Source organism: Aquarana catesbeiana, linkage group LG03 (assembly GCF_042186555.1).
Source record: "Aquarana catesbeiana isolate 2022-GZ linkage group LG03, ASM4218655v1, whole genome shotgun sequence".
Classification (NCBI taxonomy): Eukaryota; Metazoa; Chordata; class Amphibia; order Anura; family Ranidae; genus Aquarana; species Aquarana catesbeiana.
In genome coordinates this window covers 570,951,287-570,972,769 of record NC_133326.1, presented here as the reverse complement: position 1 = coordinate 570,972,769, position 21,483 = coordinate 570,951,287, and the positions used below count along the sequence as shown (strand labels likewise).

Here is a 21,483-nt window from a genome sequence, read left to right as displayed (position 1 = left end):
CCGCCAGTTTGAGACCCCTGATCTAAGTGGTACTTTTAAACCTAGATATTTGAAAAATATGTACTGCTGGAGGCCACCTCAGTCTACAGCCACAAACAGTTACTCAAATGATATATCTCCAATGTTTAAAAAAAATGGCAGGCATTTACTCAGCCCCTCCCCCAATCCACTCAAATGCCAGCCTCAATCGCTTTTGACAGGCACAACCTCTTCTGAGACCTTGCAATCATGACAACTGCAAAGATTGGAACCATTAGAATACGTAATGTGAATCTCTAAGGGCACATTTGCCCTGTGCCCCAGCGTTGGGAAAGCCCTTCATTGAGATCCCACATTTTACATCCGGTACCCTACCTATCATCTTACAGTCTGCTTGGTTTTGTGCCTGGCAGTCATTTTATACAGCTCATACTGAAGTCTATGTATAGTCTGCAAATTTATAGCCTATAAATTTCACATTTCTCTAGAGCAGTGCTCTCCAAACTGCGGACCGGGGGCTGGACGTGGCCCTTTGGTTGTTTTTATTTGGGGCACTATTTTATTCACTGACCCCAATGAAGGGCACATTTACTCCCAATGATGGAGCATTGTTTACTCTCACTGATGCTGGAACTAAAGCCATGGGATCAACGTGACAGCCAGCATTTTCAAAGGAAGTCCCCAATGGCAGCCTATATACTCTGTTCAGAACAGGCTTCCTTTGGAGTGCTATTTTGTGAGACAAATATAATCCCTGGATGAGCCATTCCCAGCAGGCTTAAAAGAATTATATCTGTAGTTCAATGCTTCACTACATACATCAGTTGCTGTACAGTTAAGATATATGTAAAACCAACACTTTTTATTTGGGGCGTTTTAATTCGGTGTCCCCACTAGGAGAAATTTCTTGCTCTCGCTCTCTAATTGTGCTGGTGGCCATTGTCACTAGCACAGGAAACAATGGTAAATCCAAGATGTTACAGTTGTCAACAGTACAAGAGGTGAGGGTAAATCTTCCAAGGGGGACACCCTCCTCTAACTTCCTGTTACAGTGGGGCAAAAAAGTATTTAGTCAGCCAATTGTGCAAGTTCTCCCACTTAAAAAGATGAGAGAGGCCTGTAATTGTCATCATAGGTATACCTCAATTATGAGAGACAAAATGTGGAAACAAATCCAGAAAATCATATTGTCTGATTTTTGAAAGAATTTATTTGCAAATTATTGTAGAAAATAAGTATTTGGTCAATATCAAAAGTTCATCTCAATACTTTGTTATATATCCTTTGTTGGCAATGACAGAGGTCAAACGTTTTTTGTAAGTCTTCACAAGGCTGTCACACACTGTTGCTGGTATGTTGGCCCATTCCTCCATGCAGATCTCCTCTAGAGCAGTGATGTTTTGGGGCTCTCGCTGGGCAACACAGACTTTCAACTCCCTCCAAAGGTTTTCTATGGGGTTGAGATCTGGAGACTGGCTATGCCACTCCAGGACCTTGAAATACTTCTTACGAAGCCACTCCTTCGTTGCCCGGGCGGTGTGTTTGGGATCATTGTCATGCTGAAAGAGCCAGACATGTTTCATCTTCAATGCCCTTGCTGATGGGAGGAGGTTTGCACTCAAAATCTCACGATACATGGCCCCATTCATCTTTTCATGTACATGGATCAGTCGTCCTGTTCCCTTTGCAGAGAAACAGCCCCAAAGCATGATGTTGCCACCCCCATGCTTCACAGTAGGTATGGTGTTCTTTGGTTGCAACTCAGCATTCTCTCTCCTCCAAACACGACGAGTTGTGTTTCTACCAACCAGTTCTACTTTGGTTTCATCTGATCATATGACATTCTCCCAATCCTCTTCTGTATCATCCAAATGCTCTCTAGCAAACCTCAGAAGGGCCCGGACATGTACTGGCTTAAGCAGGGGGACACATCTGGCACTGCAGGATCTGAGTCCCTGGCGGCGTAGTGTTACTGATGGTAGCCTTTGTTACATTGGTCCCAGCTCTCTGCAGGTCATTCACTAGGTCCTCCCGTGTGGTTCTGGGATTTTTGCTCAACGTTCTTGTGATCATTTTGATCCCACGGGGTGAGATCTTGCGTGGAGCCCCAGATCGAGGGAGATTATCAGTGGTCTTGTATGTCTTCCATTTTCTAATTATTGCTCCCACAGTTGATTTCTTTACACCAAGCTGCTTGCCTATTGCAGACTCAGTCTTCCCAGCCTGGTACAGGTCTACAATTTTGTTTTTGGTGTCCTTTGACAGCTCTTTGGTCTTCACCATAGTGGAGTTTGGAGTGTGACTGAGGTTGTGGACAGGTGTCTTTTATACTGATAACAAGTTCAAACAGGTGCCATTAATACAGGTAATGAGTGGAGGACAGAGGAGCCTCTTAAAGAAGAAGATACAGGTCTGTGAAAGCCAGAAATCTTGCTTGTTTGTAGGTGACCAAATACTTATTTTCCACCATAATTTGCAAATAAATTCTTTCAAAAATCAGACAATGTGATTGTCTGGATTTGTTTCCACATTTTGTCTCTCACAGTTGAGGTATACCTATGATGACAATTACAGGCCTCTCTCATCTTTTTAAGTGGGAGAACTTGCACAATTGGTGGCTGACTAAATACTTTTTTGCCCCACTGTATGTCTCTGAGACAGAAAGTCAAGGTAAATCTCCCCAACCTGGCTAAGATAAGGAAAAAAAAAATCCTGACCAGGGTTTTTCCTTTTCCTGTGCTACCAGGAAGATTGGAAATAATAGGCTTTACATATGCTTTAATCAGAAAAAAATCCTGGGGAGGAGGTGAAGAGAGACGCTTTCATATTTTCCATTTTGTATGTAGACATGCTCATCTCTGCAGAGCCCATTTCTGGGAACACACTTTTCTACTTAACCACTTGCCGACCGCCTAACGTATATATACGTCGGCAGAATGGCACGGGCAGGCAGAATCACGTACCTGTACGTGATCTGCCTCCCGCGGGCGGGGGGTCCGATCGGACCCCCCCCCGGTGCCAGCGGCGGTCGGCATTTGACTGGGAGCGTCGGGAGGCGAGGGGGAGACCATCCGATCGTGGCCCCCCCCTCGCGATCGCTCCCAGCCAATGGGAATCCTCCCCTGCCTGTGTGTAGTTTCACACAGGCAGAGGATGTGATGTCATCTCTCCTCGGCTCGGCAGTTTCCGTTCCAGCGCCGAGGGGAGATGACATGTAAGTGCACACAACACAAACACACACAGTAGAACATGCCAGGCATACTTTACACCCCCGATCCCCCCCCAATCACCCCCCCCCCCCGTCACAAACTGACAGCAAGCAGTATTTTTTTTTTTTTTTTTCTGATTACTGCATGGTGTCAGTTTGTGACAGTTACAGTGTTAGGGCAGTGAATATTACCCCCCTTTAGGTCTAGGATACCCCCCTAACCCCCCCTAATAAAGTTTTAACCCCTTGATCACCCCCTGTCACCAGTGTCACTAAGCGATCATTTTTCTGATCGCTGTATTAGTGTCGCTGGTGACGCTAGTTAGGAACGTAAATATTTACGTTCGCCGTCAGTGTTTTATAGTGACAGGGACCCCCATATACTACCTAATAAATGTTTTAACCCCTTGATTGCCCCCTAGTTAACCCTTTCACCACTGATCACCGTATAACTGTTACGGGTGACGTAGTTCGTTTATTTTTTATAGTGTCAGGGGACCCGCCGTTTATTACCTAATAAAGGTTTAGCCCCCTGATCGCCCGGCGGTGATATGCGTCGCCCCAGGCAGCGTCAGATTAGCGCCAGTACCGCTAACACCCACGCACGCAGCATACGCCTCCCTTAGTGGTATAGTATCTGTACGGATCAATATCTGATCCGATCAGATCTATACTAGCGTCCCCAGCAGTTTAGGGTTCCCAAAAACGCAGTGTTAGCGGGATCAGCCCAGATACCCGCTAGCACCTGCGTTCTTCCCCTCCGCCCGGCCCAGCCCAAGTGCAGTATCGATCGATCACTGTCACTTACAAAACACTAAACGCATAACTGCAGCGTTCACAGAGTCAGGCCTGATCCCTGCGATCGCTAACAGTTTTCTTGGTAGCGTTTTGGTGAACTGGCAAGCACCAGCCCCAGGCAGCGTCAGGTTAGCGCCAGTACCGCTAACACCCACGCACGCACCGTACACCTCCCTTAGTGGTATAGTATCTGATCGGATCAATATCTGATCTGATCAGATCTATACTAGCGTCCCCAGCAGTTTAGGGTTCCCACAAACGCAGTGTTAGCGGGATCAGCCCAGATACCTGCTAGCACCTGCGTTTTGCCCCTCTGCCCGGCCCAGCCCACCCAAGTGCAGTATCGATCGATCACTGACACTTACAAAACACTAAACGCATAACTGCAGCGTTCGCAGAGTCAGGCCTGATCCCTGCAATCTCTAACAGTTTTTTTGGTAGTGTTTTGGTGAACTGGCAAGCACCAGCGCCCTAGTACACCCCGGTCGTAGTCAAACCAGCACTGCAGTAACACTTGGTGACATGGCGAGTCCCATAAATGCAGTTCAAGCTGGTGAGGTGGCAAGCACAAGTAGTGTCCCGCTGCCACCAAGAAGACAAACACAGGCCCGTCGTGTCCATAGTGCCCTTCCTGCTGCATTCGCCAATCCTAATTGGGAACCCACCGCTTCTGCAGCGCCCGTACTTCCCCCATTCACATCCCCAACCAAATGCAGTCGGCTGCATGAGAGGCATTTTCTTTATGTCCTCCCGAGTACCCCTACCCAACGAACCCCCCCCCAAAAAAGATGTCGTGTCTGCAGCAAATGCGGATATAGGCGTGACACCCGCTATTATTGTCCCTCCTGTCCTGACAATCCTGGTCTTTGCATTGGTGAATGTTTTGAACACTACCATTCACTAGTTGAGTATTAGCGTAGGGTACAGCATTGCACAGACTAGGCACACTTTCACAGGGTCTCCCAAGATGCCATCGCATTTTGAGAGACCCGAACCTGGAACCGGTTACAGTTATAAAAGTTAGTTACAAAAAAAAAGTGTAAAAAAAAAAAAAAAAAAAACACAAACAAAAATATAAAATAAAAAAAAAATAGTTGTCGTTTTATTGTTCTCTCTCTCTATTCTCTCTCTATTGTTCTGCTCTTTTTTACTGTATTCTATTCTGCAATGTTTTATTGTTGTTATGTTTTATCATGTTTGCTTTTCAGATATGCAATTTTTTATACCTTACCGTTTACTGTGCTTTATTGTTAACCATTTTTTTGTCTTCAGGTACGCCATTCACGACTTTGAGTGGTTATACCAGAATGATGCCTGCAGGTTTAGGTATCATCTTGGTATCATTCTTTTCAGCCAGCGATTGGCTTTCATGTAAAAGCAATCCTAGCAGCTAATTAGCCTCTAGACTGCTTTTACAAGCCGTGGGAGGGAATGCCCCCCCCCCCCCAACGTCTTCCGTGTTTTTCTCTGGCTCTCCTGTCTCAACAGGGAACCTGAGAATGCAGCCGGTGATTCAGCCAGCTGACCATAGAGCTGATCAGAGACCAGAGTGGCTCCAAACATCTCTATGGCCTAAGAAACCGGAAGCTACGAGCATTTTATGACTTAGATTTCGCCGGATGTAAACAGCGCCATTGGGAAATTGGGAAAGCATTTTATCACACCGATCTTGGTGTGGTCAGATGCTTTGAGGGCAGAGGAGAAATCTAGGGTCTAATAGACCCCAATTTTTGCAAAAAAGAGTACCTGTCACTACCTATTGCTATGATAGGGGATATTTACATTCCCTGAGATAACAATAAAAATGATTTAAAAAAAAAAAAATGAAAGGAACAGTTTAAAAATAAGATAAAAAAATAATAATAATAAAGAAAAAAAAAAAAAAAAAAAAAAAGCACCCCTGTCCCCCCTGCTCTCGCGCTAAGGCGAACGCAAGCGTCGGTCTGGCGTCAAATGTAAACAGCAATTGCACCATGCATGTGAGGTATCACCATGCCTCTCAGCAAATAGCTTGGGGTGTCTACTTTCCAAAATGGGGTCATTTGGGAGGGGGGTTGTGCCACCTGGGCATTCCATGGCCTCCGAAACTGTGATAGGTAGTGAGGAGTAAAATCAAAAATGTACGCCCTTAGAGATCCTGAAGGCACTGATTGGTTTTCGGGGCCCCGTACGCGGCTAGGCTCCCAAAAAGTCCCACACATGTGGTATCCCCATACTCAGGAGAAGCAGCTAAATGTATTTTGGGGTGTAATTCCACATATGCCCATGGCCTGTGTGAGCAATATATCATTTAGTGACAACTTTTTGTAATTTTTTTTTTTTTTTTTTTTTGTCATTATTCAATCACTTGGGACAAAAAAAATGAATATTCAATGGGCTCAACATGCCTCTCAGCAAATTCCTTGGGGTGTCTACTTTCCAAAATGGGGTCATTTGTGGGGGTTTTGTACTGCCCTGCCATTTTAGCACCTCAAGAAACGACATAGGCAGTCATAAATTAAAGGCTGTGTAAATTCCAGAAAATGTACCCTAGTTTGTAGGGGCTATAACTTTTGCGCAAACCAATAAATATACACTTATTGACATTTTTTCTACCAAAGACATGTGGCCGAATACATTTTGGCCTAAATGTATGACTAAAATTGAGTTTATTGGATTTTTTTTTAGAACAAAAAGTAGAAAATATCATTTTTTTTCAAAATTTTCGGTCTTTTTCCGTGTATAGCGCAAAAAATAAAAACGGCAGAGGTGATCAAATACCATCAAAAGAAAGCTCTATTTGTGGGAAGAAAAGGACGCAAATTTCGTTTGGGTACAGCATTGCATGACCGCGCAATTAGCAGTTAAAGCGACGCAGTGCCGAATTGTAAAAAGTGCTCTGGTCAGGAAGGGGGTAAAACCTTCCGGGGCTGAAGTGGTTAAATGTTGGAGATCTTTCCCTTTGATATAACCACACCCATAAAGGAGCCATGTGTGGTCAGTTTAAAGAGGAACTCTTTAAAAAAGCTCGCTGCTCACAAGGTTACGTAGCATGTGGGTGTCCAAAGAGAGCAGGCAGGGGCAGGATAGAGCTTGCTACGCACCCCATAGAAGGCTTATTCATAAAGACTGGCTGCACAATGATTATGTCAGCATTTTCATATGACGTAATTGTTCTAGATGTGCACGCTGTAAGTCCCGTTGGGACCTACTCTCTTTGATGGGTTTCAACCTAGAGTAGGGTTGCCTCCATTTCTTCAAGCCGAACACTTTAGTAGCCTGGGACACCTTTGTATGCCCCAAGGAGAGTAGTAATGTGGTGCGCATAGTGTGCCGCAGCGAATAGTGATTGTGGCCAATTTGCTATTGCTGACATTATCAGCCTGCTCCCAGACAGCAGCCCACAGCTCCCGGATGGCAACAGATTTGTGTGCAACTATCTTGGTTACTTGAGGAGCCGCAGCTGCCTGAAACCTGTCCGCCTGAAACCTGGACACATGATTCAAAACCCGAACTGTCCGGGTGAATCCTGGACAGGTGGCAACCCTAACCTAGAGACAGGCTAATTTGTGCAGTATGTCTAGGACTATAGGCCCATTCACACTATGAGCGGTGACTGGTGTTTTTCTGCACCTGATTAACGCCTGTCGCTGCAACAACATTTACAAAACAAATTTTTCTATATGCTGCATTCACAACATGCTGGTGTGGAAAAATGCAGACAATGTGCATCTTTTCACAGCACATGGGATGGCACTGTACGCTGCAGTGTGGAGACTTGAACAAACTACAACATTGTACCCTCTCAAAAGTTTTTACAGAAAAATGCAAAAAAGGGCACATTGCACCACCTGGCAAAACCTGTTTTAGCATGTGGCCTGGTGTTTTTTGCCTACCGTGAATAGGCCACAAGCCTGGCTGTAGGGTGAAAATGGCTCAGAGGGAAGCCTTCCAAAGTGTGCACTTCCAGAATAACGTTGTATGAAAATGTTGACATCATCACTGTGTGGTGACTCCACTGTTAAAAAGTTTCATGTTTCACTCATATTGAAGTGTAAGATGAACCAAGGTTGCACACACCAGCCCCCTAAACACAAACCACCCCTCCATCCTTACCTGAATCACAGGAAGCCTTTTACTATAGAATTACTTTTTTTAATTCAGCACAGCTGAGCATGGATCTGCCCGCATAGCCATGTCATTAAATTATTGGAATCTCTCAATGAAAACACTGCCGACCTAGCAGAGTTCACTAGTACTCGGCAGTGACGTCATGGCAATTGTAGTAAATTCACATAGTCTCTGTATGGACATGGGGCTCGAGGTACACAATGCAAGAGTGCTGAGCACTGTTGCAATGCTCTGCAGGCCTCAATACAAAAGCTTAACACACATTTTTTTATTATATTATTATTGGCGCATTTACTGAATTTTTGTAAAAGTGGACTGTGCCTTTAACCACTTCAATACCAGGCCAATTCTGACACTTTGCTCCTACATGTAAAAATCATCATTTTTTTGCTAGAAAATTACATAGAACCCCCAAACATTATATATGTTTTTTTAGCAAAGACCCTAGAGAATACAATGGTGGTTGTTGCAACTTTTTATTTCACACAGTATTTGCGCAGGAATTTTTCGAACGCGTTTTTTTGGGGAAAAAAACTGTTTTGTGTTTAAAAAAAAAAAACAAAACAGTAAAGTTAGCCCAATGTTTTCGCATTCTGTGAAAGATGAAGTTACGCCGAGTAAATAGATACCTAACATGTCACGCTTCAAAATTGCACACGCCCGTGGAATGGCGCCAATGTTTGGTACTTAAAAATCCCCATAGGCGACGCTTGAAATTTTTTTACTGGTTATATGTTTTGAGTTACAGAGGAGGTCTAGGGCCAAAATTATTGCTCTCGCTCCAACGTTCGCGGCGATACCTCACATGTATGGTTTGAACACCGCGTTTTCATATGTGGGCAGGACTTACGTATGCGTTCGCTTCTGCGTGCGAGCACACGGGGACAGCGGCGCTTTAAATTTTTTTTTTTTTTTTATTGTTAATTATATTTTATTTTTTTTATTTTGACACTTTTTTGAAAAAAAAAAATGATCACTTTTATTCCTATTACAAGGAATGTAAACATCCCTTGTAATAGCAATATGACATGTCAGGTGCTCTTAATAGTGAGATATGGGGTCAATAAGACCCCATATCTCACCACTAGGCTGGGAAGCCTGAAATAAAAAAAAAAATAAAACGATCGCCGCTTCCCAGCCGAAGCCGCGCCGTTTTTTTTGAATGGAGAGGCCGGGCGTGACGTCATAACATCGCGCCCGGCCTCCGACGATCATAGAGACTCCGGGGACCATCTGGTCCGCCGGAAATCTCTATGATCTACATCCGGCGCCAGCAGATCCACTCTCTGCCTCACGGTGAGTTGGAGCAAGCACCGGACGGCGGCGGGAGGGGGGGGACGTCCCCTCTCGCCTCCCATAGGAACGATCAAGCGGCGGAACGGCCGCTATGATCGTTCCTATGGTGTAGAGATTCGCCGGCTGAAACCGGCAATATCTGAATGATGTCTGTAACTACAGGCATCATTCAGATATACCCGCCCAAAGCCCAGGACATCATATGACGTCCGTGGGCTGGAAGTGGTTAAAGAAATAAACTTTCTGCATCAGCACTGTATTTTCATTGTTAGTAATGAAACCATGAAGAAAAGGGTCTGAGCTTCACAGAAAGGGGGAGGGGTTTCCTATTTTCAGGACACAGGCACATGAATGAAATGTCACCTGAAATTTCATCTGCATTCAGGAGTCAAAGTGTTACTAAACCCACAACAGTAAAATCTGTATATGCAGAATAGCATGCCTGTTATACACTGTGGAACTTAAGTGGTTAATCCTCTGCATTGTGTAAAAATGTTCTTTGATCCTGTATGGAAAGATCCTCCCCCTTCTGCAGGGTCTCTTTTGGCAAGGCCAGATATTGACATCACATGTGGGCATGTATACAGATCCTAAATGACAGCATGGTCCCTCCCTCCTCCTCCATGCCCAGTAACTAAAAAAAGAACACAGTGGGTGGGATGTCACATCTTAATTCATGGATGATCATAACAGCATGAGGACACAGGCTATAGTGGAAATGAACTCCTACCTGAACACTCAGCACTCAGGCAGACCCTGCAGTTTATCACGTGACCATGGTATACAGATCAGCCAAAAAGGTATATAGTGGCAGTATTTTAATGTAAAAGGATGATTTATAAGCTGTGGGCACTACGGGGGGATGAACTATTTTCATATTACTGGGTTAAAGTGGATGTAAACCCAATGTCATCCTTTCTAAACTACTGCCATAGTGGTTATCTATAAGGATATACATGCCTCCTGAATGTATCTTTACCTGTCAAATATCTCCCCTCTGTCTGTTATGAGACCCGAAAAACTGCAGATTCTGTGGGTGGGTCTGTTGTCTGGAGCTCGGTGGGTGAAGTCGTGATGTCAGTAGACTCCCCGCCCACCTCTACACTCCCCTTGTCAATATGCATGTTCTCCTGTGCATTTCTTACACTGAACTTCTGCTATGATCTCTAACATCCAGTGAAAAGACAGGAAAGTAACCACATGACTTCAGAATGCCAAATCATGCTGAGGTGTGGAACAGCCAATCCTTGCAGAGCTGCTGAAGAAAGGAGTGGGTGAGGGAATTAAAAAATAATACATGTCTTAGGCTGGTGCACAAGATATGTAAATCACCTGTCACTCACAGCAAGGGGGAGGATTTGACAAAGTTTTTCTCAGTTTGTCAAGATTTATCTCACTGAACAATAAAAGAGGAATGCTCAGAGATGGATTAACTCTGTGTGGCAAGACCAGGCTCAAATGACAGGAAATCCTATACTCTACAGTATGATTGATATCAAAAAAAAAAAAAAAAAAAATTCGGGTTTACATCCACTTTAAGTAACACTTTAAGACCCGCTATGGCAGTCAGGGGCACCGGGTGTATTGAAATCTGAATGGAAAGTCCAGGAAGTTTTATATACAAGTTTGCTTTCTAGTTGTACCAAAATGCAATCAGGCTATTCATTAGAAACCAGTAAGCTCTTTGCAGCAGCAGGCATAACAAATCACTTCCATAATCCTATGCAGCAGGTACACTTTAAAGGTAGTGAATGATGTCAGATATGAAATGCATTTAGACTCCTAGGTGCTAGATCCAACTGTTCTGTAAGACCACACAAGGTAATTTTTTTTGCCTTAACATTGTAAAAATAAATTTATTTTGGCAACCTGTTTCCTGTCTGTCAAGTTATTGTACAGAAAATGTTAATGAATCGTCACGACCTGTTTTTCAGCAAGTAATACACTGAAATGAAATTTGGCATGCACTATCAGCTTTTGTAACATTAAGTGGAATTGTAATAGTCCAATATAAAACGTCACAATTAGATGTAAACCCAGTAACTAAAATCTCATGTAAATCTTTGATATGTAAACTGACTTTGTTACTTAAAGTAGAACGATGGCCTCCCATAAAAAAAAAAAAAAAAAAAGGAAATTGCTCCTGCATTTGTTTATAGGCATATCTACTCTACACTGCAGACCCATGAAAAAAACTGGTAATCCTGCCAGTAAAGTCCTAATACAGCTTCTTGTGATGGGGTGGGAACGATGCTGTATTGCTCCTGAATTCAGAGCAAAGTGGTCACCATCATGTAAAGTCTACATGATGGTGACCACTTTGCTCTGAATTCAGGAGCAATACAGCATCGTTGTAGACTGTACCTGCTGGCAATACAGTTGGAGGACCAGATGTTGGGACAGGAAGCATGTGAAACACAAATGAAGAGGAAGATAAATTAAGTTATTTATTTTATAAGGCTTGTGCATCACATATAGGTCTACTCGATTTATAAAACATTTATTGGACAAATGGCATTTACCCAGCCTGCACACATTTTCCTGTATTTTCTATATTACGATTATTTACTGTGATCTTCAGCTCCATCTAGTGGCCAAAATGTGTAATTCTTTCCTGGAATACCAGGAACACAGTACAACACAGGAGATAGCTGTAATTATCGAAACTACAGCGAACGTTTGTGCAAACTGGGCAAATGCTTCTGACCTTCATCCAACAAATGTTATATAAATAGACCGTATAGTACACGTGTCAAACACCAGGCCATTTCATGTTTTATTTTTTTTTAGCTGGAACCCTGCACATTGCATAGCACACCCCTAAACCCTGTACTCTGTATGTAGCGCACTCCTCAACCCTGCACCTTATACACATCGCACCACTGAACTCTGCCTTCTGTGGTAGTGCAGTTTGGCCACACCCACCGTTTGGTGCAGTTTGATGGGAACCAGGGTGTGGTTGAGTTCTTGTGCCTATCCTGGATAACTTTATATAGTCTTACACATAGAAAATGCCCTTTGAGGGCGACCACAATGCTGATGCGCCCTCAATCAAATTGAGTTTGACACCCCTGCTATAGTAACTGGATTTGGTACCTGTTCAGACTGTCATACAGGAGTTTTTAGTTTTACTCTAAAGCGGGGGTCTGCAACCCCTCGATCCCAATATACCCATTGACAGCAGGCAGGTGATGGGTTGATAGTGAACACGTCCCTCGACCCATTGCTTTCCTCAAAGCTGCAGAGCGGCCCATGTGTATGCATACCCAATCCGAGGCTGTCCCCACCCCGTGCATACTTCCTGTGGGACAGGTAGAACCTCCATAATAGCTCAGGCAGGTTCAGGCTCTTGTCTCAAGTGTAGTGCACTGATCCACACAGGCCCTCCTTCTCTCTGATTTATCCAAGGCATTTATTTTTAGGCAATATCATATGAGATGGATGAGAGAAGAGAGCAACTGGGGATCAGCGGTGAGAGAACATGTAGATCGCCCAAGACAGCTTCATTGCAGCACTCTGCATCAGGAAACACCTTTTGTGGCCTCCTGACACCCCAGCTCTCCTGATCCCTCAGTACCATATTCTTCTGATCCTCCAATACCATACCTTTCTGACTCCCCTGTACTGGGCTCTCCTGATCCCCCGGTACCATTCCCTCCCAACACCATACTCTCTTGACCTGACCCCACCCCCAGTACCATATCCTCCTGATCCCCCTGTACTCTTCCCTCCTGACCCCCCCCTAGTACCATGCCCTCCTGACCTGTTCACCTCTGTTCCTCATACTGCTGACCTCTGTACTATTCTCTTCATCCAACTGACCTCTGCACACTGCCTTACATCCTACTACTGACCTCTGCACACTGCCCTACATCCTACTACTGATCTCTGTACACTGCCCTACATTCTATTGACCCTTGGACACTGCCCTACATTCTACTGACCCTTGGACACTGCCCTACATTCTACTGACCCTTGGACACTGCCCTACATTCTACTGACCTCTGTACACTGTGTTACCTACTACTGACCCCTGGACACTGCCCTACATACTACTTACACTGGCCAAAAATTACAGCAGATAGCCAGGCCTGAAACTATTTCAGCAAATCAGCCTGAAGTACCAGATGATCTGCTGTTATGATGGACTCTGGCATCAGTCTTGTGTGGGTGCCCAATTACTCCCCAGACATAAAAACAATGACTGCAGAGTTTCTCACTAAAGCTAAATTTTAAGGTAGGTTAAAGTGGTTGTAAACCCCCCCAAAAAAAACTGCGAGATAAAGGCACAATGAGCTAGTATGTATAGTATACTAGCTCATTATGTATTACTTACCTTATATCAAAGCCCCCGCAGCAGTCCACGTTTACCGCTCCGGCCGGTGACATCGCTCCCTGAGTTACTTCCGGGTATCACAGGCTCCGGCTCTGTGATTGGCCGGAGCCGCGATGATGTCACTCCTGCGCATGCGCACAGGAGCCGCCGGTAATGGCACAGTCTAACTGAAGCAACGGCACGTACCGATGACGCCGGCACATGCAAATACAGGGGATATCTCCTAAACCGTTCAGGTTTAGGAGATATCCAGGGTAGCTACAGGTAAGCCTTATTATATAACACAAAGTGCACAAATACGGCCCAATAGCACCGCTCAGCGCTAGGGATGACTAATCCTCTGAGGTAATAAACGTCAAAACTATAACTTATAATCTAAAATCATTGGTATTATAGGCTTACCTGTAGCAAAAAGTGTGTTAAAAAGGTTTACAACCACTTAAAGTTTATATTTTTACAGCGACATTAGTTTTAGTAGAAGTTTTGTTCATGCCGTCTTTTTATTGGGAGCTTGCTGGTTAATTTATTTAAATACAACGGCTGCTGAAACAAGTGCATGTAAACTGGAAGTGGCTGCAGGAGATCGGTAGCTTTGAGATGGAAGATCAAGGCTTCATGTACACGGGACGTTGTTTAACCTCTCCTGAACGATTTAACTTGACAGCTAAAAACCGGCGTCTCAAAACGTCCATTTAGCCGCGTTTGCGTCTAGAAGCGTGTTAAATTGAAAAAAGTTTGTAACCGAAACGCTGCTAAACACGAGTTACCGTGTTTAGCAGCGTTTACAAGCTGTTACAGGCATTTGGAGTTTCAAATGCCTCTGAACATCCGTCCTGAACCCATTTTTTTACGTTCCAGAAAATGCTTCTAAACTCAACTGCCTAGAAACTACTATAAACGACCCTGTGTACATGTACTGATAAGATAACATAGAGGAGAGTTCAGGGGCAGCTGAAAAAAAATACCAACTGCTCCTAAACGTCCATGTACCAGCAGCAGTGTACATGAGGCCTTACATGCTAACTGTTTATAAAACAGTGTTTAAGCAATCTGTATGTCATCCAGTAGGTTTTATATCTACTTGGAAGAGTCATTTTAAATCAGATAAAACCTGAAATTCTACTAACATATTTATTAAATTGACAATGTTTTCAATCAAAGCAATACACAGCTTCTCAAACGAAGCAGTTCATTCCTGTCACCTTGACTGGGCCTTTCTCTTCTCCAAATCTTGACGTATTTCAGGAGGAAATTCACTTTTGTTCTTTGTAACACAAGGCAGACAAAATCGTTTGGAGTAAAAGAGACTACATTCCTAAAAAAAAAAAAAATAAAATAAAAAAAAAAAAAAAAAGGCAAACAAAGTTACAAGATCTTAAGACGTCTGATCCAATCTGTCAGAAACACCTATATGTGCTTGGTGTACATCCCACTCAAAACCATGACCATCAATATGGAGTTGCTCCCCTTTGCAATTATAACAGCCATTCCTTCTTGGGAAGACTTTCCAAAAGATTTTGATTGTGTCTGCCCACATTCGGGCAATTTACCCTTACTTCCTATGTAGTCACTGGGACAAAAAGTTAAGGAAACCTCTCCAACAAAGAAACACACTTTTATTTTATGAGCTCCTATAATTTCTTTACTGCTGTCTGTGTCCTCTCTGAGGCACTGAACTGTAGCACTGAGGATGATGTATATGTATCACCTAGGTTTTTTATCTATACATGGTGAGGGGTGCCAATGTTTGCTATGTTATTCGGGAAATTGTGCTGTTTTCTCAGATCCTAATAAATTCTGTTCTAGGTCCCGGAGTCAGGAGGCTTTGTAGAGTTTGGGTAAAGCTTGCAGTCCTTTGTCCATATTTGACTTGTTCTCCAAACTTTACTAGTTAATCTGTTGTTCACAGGCCTTTATTGATGTGAGCTGACTGAGGTTCAGTGGCTCTCCCTGCTATGCTGGAGCTACTGGGTGAAAAGGCCGACTGCTAACAGAATTTTGATGACTTGCCGTCCGCCCTGCGCTTTCCGGTGGAAATTATGCCATGCGCCCACTCCTAGGATGCTGCCCCACTTCCGGGTACCTCCCTTCCAGTGGATGCAGTGCTCTGACTGCCCATCCCAAGATGGCGGCGGCATTCAGAGAAGCGGCCGGACCTGAAACAAAAAAAATGATGTCCGCCGTCACTCGCCGCCGCCTGGAAGCGGCAACCCTTAGAGCAGTCCCGGCTCTCCCCGAGCACTGACGAGGGAGAAGGAGCCCATCCAACAGCTTCTGCATCACCCTGTGGAAATGGGAGGAACTGGCTCTCTGAGGTAGGGAAAGAAAAAAGTGGTGGAGCAGGGAGCCTGGCCTCTCAGGACAGCACCTTGAGAGCTCCTGACTCCCCACTAAGTGTTCCCTGCCGGAGAAAACACAAAAACTGGCAACATGTAGAAAGGAGCCTCCTTTTAAAGTCTGTTATATATCGGTTGGGAAGTGGTTAATAATTCCCTGAAGAGTCCTGGGTTTTGTTTGAACAATTTAGTTATAATCTGAAAAGACATTACTGCAAATGCTAATTATTAATTAAAAACAAATGACCAAACAATCGTTATAATTCACTTACTTTATAAGCCAAACTAACTTAATGGAACACACAACACAAACAAAATGGCATTCTTACCGTGCCAATACAGACCACTTGTTTACATAAGCTGCACACAGAACCGAGAACCAGAAATTTTTCTTTCTCTGGAGTGAAGGGATCCATCATAACATAACATTCTTCCAACAGTCTATCAAAAACATGCAAAAACAAACAATATTAAAAAAAAAAAAAAAAAAAAAAAAAACACACACAATATGGCTGACAAATTATTTTACCAATAAAATTACCGGTAGTAGGACACTACTGGTATGAGCAACAAACACAGCTCCACTTATTGTTACTTACATTACAGAGTGTGTATGTGGCGGATTTTGTCCAAAGTAGGTGTATGGAACCGATAGTCCACACAGGTGGCATACAAATATTCCTTTTGGAGGATGCGATTCGCCCAGATCCATCTGAAACCAAATACATGTTTAGAAGCAAGATAACATGCAGTCAGCTATGAATTCTTTTACCTAGACTTGCACTGAGAACAAAAAAAATACATAAACGTATGAAGAAGAGGAGGAAGGACCTGTCATGTCACCGGACTGTTCAGAAGACCTATATATGTCACGCTTTAAAATTGCCCATGCTCTTGGAAGGGCGACAAACCACGATACTTAAAAATCTCCATAGGCAGGAGGTCCAGTGCTAGAATTATTGCTCTCGCTATAACATTTGCACTGATATCTCACACGTTTGGTGCGAACGTCATTTACATACGCATGCAAGACGTAAGTATGCATTCGCTTCTGCGCACGAGGGTGCTTTAAATTTATTTTTTTTTACACTGTCCCTTTAATTTTTTTTTTTTTTAATCACTTTTATTCCTATTACAAGGAATGTAAACATCCCACATCCATTGTAATAGAAATAAGGAATAACAGGTCCTCTTTATGTCTTTATGGAGAGATCTGGGGTCTATAGAACCCCAAATCTCTCCTCTACCTTTAAAAGCAAAAGATCAAAAAAAAAAAAGTGATCTTTTGCCTTAAAAAAAAAGTTTACTTCCGCCCTAGACCAGAAGTGACATCATGAGGTCACTCTGGTCCTCCAAGATCATGGAGGTGGTCAAAGACAATCTGGTTACCTATTCACTAGGCATGCCGGAAAAATGGGTAAGCCCGAGAAACACCGGCAAGTGGCGAGAGGGGAGGGACAACCCCTACCGCTGCTTCTGAAAGCGATCCTTTACATCTGAATCCACAGAGTTCCCTTAAACTGTATGGAGAGACTCTGCAGATACTGATGTAAGGTTGAACTCCGAGGACTCAGATTTAAAGTGGTTGTAAAGCTTTGTTTTTTTTGTTATTTTTTTAATAAAAATAACATACATGTTATACTTACCTGCTGTGTGCAATGGTTTTGTTTTTTTTGTTTGAAGTACATTAAATTTGTTACCTCTGTACAATGCACAGCATGTTTTTTTTTTATGTAGAATACACTATACATATATTTTTGTGATTAAATAACATTTCTAATCATATGGAGTTTATCACAAGAGTCCCCCCCTTACAGTCAACGGAGTTCCCCTTTACATCCGAATCCAGAGTTCCCTTACACTGAAAGGGGGGACTCTGAAGATGCTAATGTAAGGTAGAACTCTGGGGACTCTGATTTAAAGTGGTTGTAAAGCTTTGTTTTTTTTATATAAAAATAAACATGTTATACTTACCTGCTGTGCAATGGTTTTGCACCCCCGATCCTCTTCTTCAGGGGTCTCCCGCTGGCGCTCCAGGCCCCTCCTCTTCATTCAGTGCCCCCACGGAAAGCTGCTTTCTCTCGGGGCACCCATGTGTGCTCTCTCCCGTGTCTCGCTGCTGTGTCTATTGACACAGAGAGTGGGACTCGGCCATGCCATCCGCGTCTCTGGTTTTATTTGACAGCAGCGAAAACCAATCACTCCTGCTATCAATCTGTCCAATGAGGAGAGAGACAGCGCTCGTGCACATCGCTGGATCGGATCGGGCTCAGGTAAGGAAAAACCCCTGTTAGACTTACCGGTAACGGTATTTCCAGGAACCTTCCAGGACAACTACTTGAGAGATGATTGGCTCCGCCCTCTACAGGAAACACAAATCAGAAACAATTTAAAAGGCCCCTCCTTTTCCTCTGACCCTCAGTTGTTTAGAAGACCAAGTAACCTCCACCAAAGGTGCACTTGGCAGAGGAAAAAAAACTGAAAAAAAACATAAAAACACACTAACACCAGGTAAACATGGTCGACCAGTGAAAAAATAGAATAGGGTGGGAATATAGACGCTGTCCAGGAAGGTTCCTGGAAATACCGTTACCGGTAAGTCTAACGGGGATTTTCCCCCCTCACCTTCCAGGACAGCTACTTGAGAGGACAAGCAAGATTCTATACCTTAGGGAGGGACGACAGCCTGAAGCACTTTCCTACAAAAGGAGAGGTCCTGGCTGGAAAGTATCTGAACTCTATAATGTTTGACAAATGCATGAGAGGAGGACCAGACGGCAGCTTTAGAGATTTCTTCCCATGAAGCCCCCGCTCTTTCTGCCCATGATGTGGCCATGGATCTCGTCGAATGGGCCCTAATTCTAGAAGGAGGGGTGCGACCTGACGCTTTGTATGCCTCACAGATAGCTCCCCTAATCCACCTAGCAATAGAACTTTTAGACGCTTTGGACCCTTTCTTGGGGCCACTGAACAAAACCAACAGTTGGGAGGAACTCCTAAAACACCTGGACTTCTCTAGATAAAGCAGAAGACATCTTTTTACATCTAAAAGACTAAACCTTTCCTCTTCCGCATCCTTGGGAGAGGTGCAGAAACTAGGAAGGACTATCTCCTGGGACCTATGAAAGTTGGAAGAAACTTTGGGTAAATAGAAAAGATCAGGTCTAATCACTACCCTGTCCCCTAAAAGTCTCAGGAAGGGGTGTTTTCAGGAAAGAGACTCTAGATCAGAAATCCTTCTCCCTGACGCAATAGCTGATAGGAAGGATAACTTCAAAGAAATAATTCTCAGGGAAGCCTCATGCAAAGGCTCAAAAGGAGCCCTTGTTAGTGCATTTAATACCAACGACAGATCCCAGGGAGGAACATGTTTGATGAGCCTGGGAGCATGTCTAGATCTGGCTGAAAGGAACCTCCTAACCAAAGGATCCTCCGCTAGTCTTCTCTCTGTAAACAAAGATAGGGCAGCAATCTGAACCCTAAGGGTGCTGACAGAGAGGCCCTTCTCCACCCCCCCCTGTAAAAAATCCAAAATACAGGGAATGGAAAAAGAATCTAAACCAGTTTTCCTTTGGCAGGAAATAAAAGTTTTCCAAACCTTCCCATAGATTCTTCTTGTGACCAACTTACGGGTGTCCAGGATAGTTTGGATAACTTTCTTTCTCTGAAAACCCCCTTAACTGTAGGATGCGCCGCTCAGCCTCCAGGCCGTCAAATGGAATGTCTGAGGGTTTGGATGCAATACCGGTCCCTGATGGAGCAGATCCTTCCAAACTGGTAGGGGCCAGGGAGGATACACAGATAGGGTCTTTAGAGAGGAGAACCAACTCCTCCTGGGCCACCAGGGGACAATCAGAACTACTTCTGCCCGGTCCTGAATAATTTTCCGAACCACTAGGGGTAAGAGGGGAAAAGGAGGAAAGGCGTAAGCCAGAGTGAAATCCCATGGGAAGGAGAGAGCATCCGTCCCCAAGGACTCTGTCTCTCCAGAGAGAAGAACGCCGGCAGTTTTCTGTTGAGACTGGAGGCAAAAAGATCCACTGTGGGAAGACCCATCTTAGCACCACCTCCTGGAACGTGCCATGATGTAGTTCCCAATCGCTGGAACTGATGTTCACCCTGCTCAAATAGTCCGCCAGCACATTTTCTGACCCCTTGATGTGGACTGCCCTTACTGAAGTGACATTGATCTCCGCCCAGGACAGAATCTGCTGTGTTAATGGCAGAAGCACCTCTGAGCGAGTGCCCCCTTGCTTGTTCAGGTACGCCACCATTGTGGCATTGTCTGAAAAAACCCTCAGAGGCACAAGTGCTTTCCCCACGGCTAGAAGTTCTCTTTAATTTGAGGAGCGGCCTGCCTCCTCTGGCAACCAGGCTCCCTGGGCCTGCCACTCCTGTGAGTGAGCACCCCATCCCCACAGACTAGCGTCTGTGGTAATTTTTACCGGGGAATGTTGTGCCCAATCTTTCCCTCCCTGTAGGTGTTTCCGCTGCTCCCACCAGGCGAGATCGAGAAAATTCCCTTCTGGTAGTTTTACCAGCTGATCCAGAGAATCCTTCCTGCAATCCCAATGGAGTAAAAGAAAAGCTGAAGGGGTCTAGAGAGCAATTGGGCCCAAGGTACCCCTGGAATGGTTGCAGTCATCAAATCCAGCAACTGCATGATCCGCCAAAGGGAGGTCTGGGGGAGCAACTTGAAGGCCTGCACAGAGAGAATTTTCAAAATCTTCTCCTCGGGAAGAAAAATCTTTTGGACAACAGAGTCTATTAGATAACCCAAAAAAGGTATGCACTGGGAGGGTACCAGGCAAGACTTCTGCTGGTTGACCTTCCACCCCAATCTCTGAAAGGTCTGCAAAACCAATTGCAGATCTTGAATAAGGGTCTCTTTGTCCCGAGCAAAAAAAAAAATCAAAAAATCGTCTAGATATGGGACGATCGATACACTTTGAATCCGGAAAAAAGCCATGACTTCAGCCATGACTTTTGTAAAACTTCTCGGTGCTGCCGAGAGACCAAAAAGGAAGGGCATTGAATTGCCAGTGAGCTGGCTCGTTTCCTATGAGAACTGCAAACCTGAGGAACCTTCGGTGACTCTGGCAGATTGGTACATGAAGATAAGCGTCATGAAGATCCAGGGTCACCATGAAGACCCTTGGCAACAACAGATTCTTCACCGAATAAATGTTCTCCATTCGGAAACTATGTATTCTTTCAGGACGCTTAAATTTATGACCATACGAAAGCTGCCGGCAGCTTTCTTGACCAGAAAGACCCGAGAATAAAATTCCCAGAACTTCTGAACTTCCGGGACAGGAGAAATAACTCCCTCTGTTTCCCAAACAGAAATCAGATTTATCAAGGCTTGCCATCTCTCTTGGTCTCTCGGCAGGTGGGTAAGAAAAAAAACCTCTGAGGAG

The 21,483-nt window shown here is 44.2% G+C and overlaps 1 protein-coding gene across 6 annotated transcripts in view; it reads right to left on the bottom strand.

Annotated features, from left to right (window-relative positions):
- Nucleotides 1-21,483, bottom strand: part of CDPF1 (cysteine rich DPF motif domain containing 1) — a 143,680-nt gene that overhangs the window by 110,602 nt on the left and 11,595 nt on the right. For all 6 annotated transcript variants that reach the window (XR_012242981.1, XR_012242982.1, XM_073621905.1 and 3 more), the window contains exons 2-4: nucleotides 16,663-16,775; nucleotides 16,393-16,504; nucleotides 14,930-15,042 (exon numbers count right to left, since the gene is read on the bottom strand). Coding sequence is in view for 4 of the 6 variants with exons in the window: in XM_073621905.1 (XP_073478006.1) it covers nucleotides 14,930-15,042; nucleotides 16,393-16,504; nucleotides 16,663-16,775 (338 nt within the window). In the remaining 2 variants the exon portion in view is untranslated. The remainder of the gene's footprint in view (nucleotides 1-14,929; nucleotides 15,043-16,392; nucleotides 16,505-16,662; nucleotides 16,776-21,483) is intronic.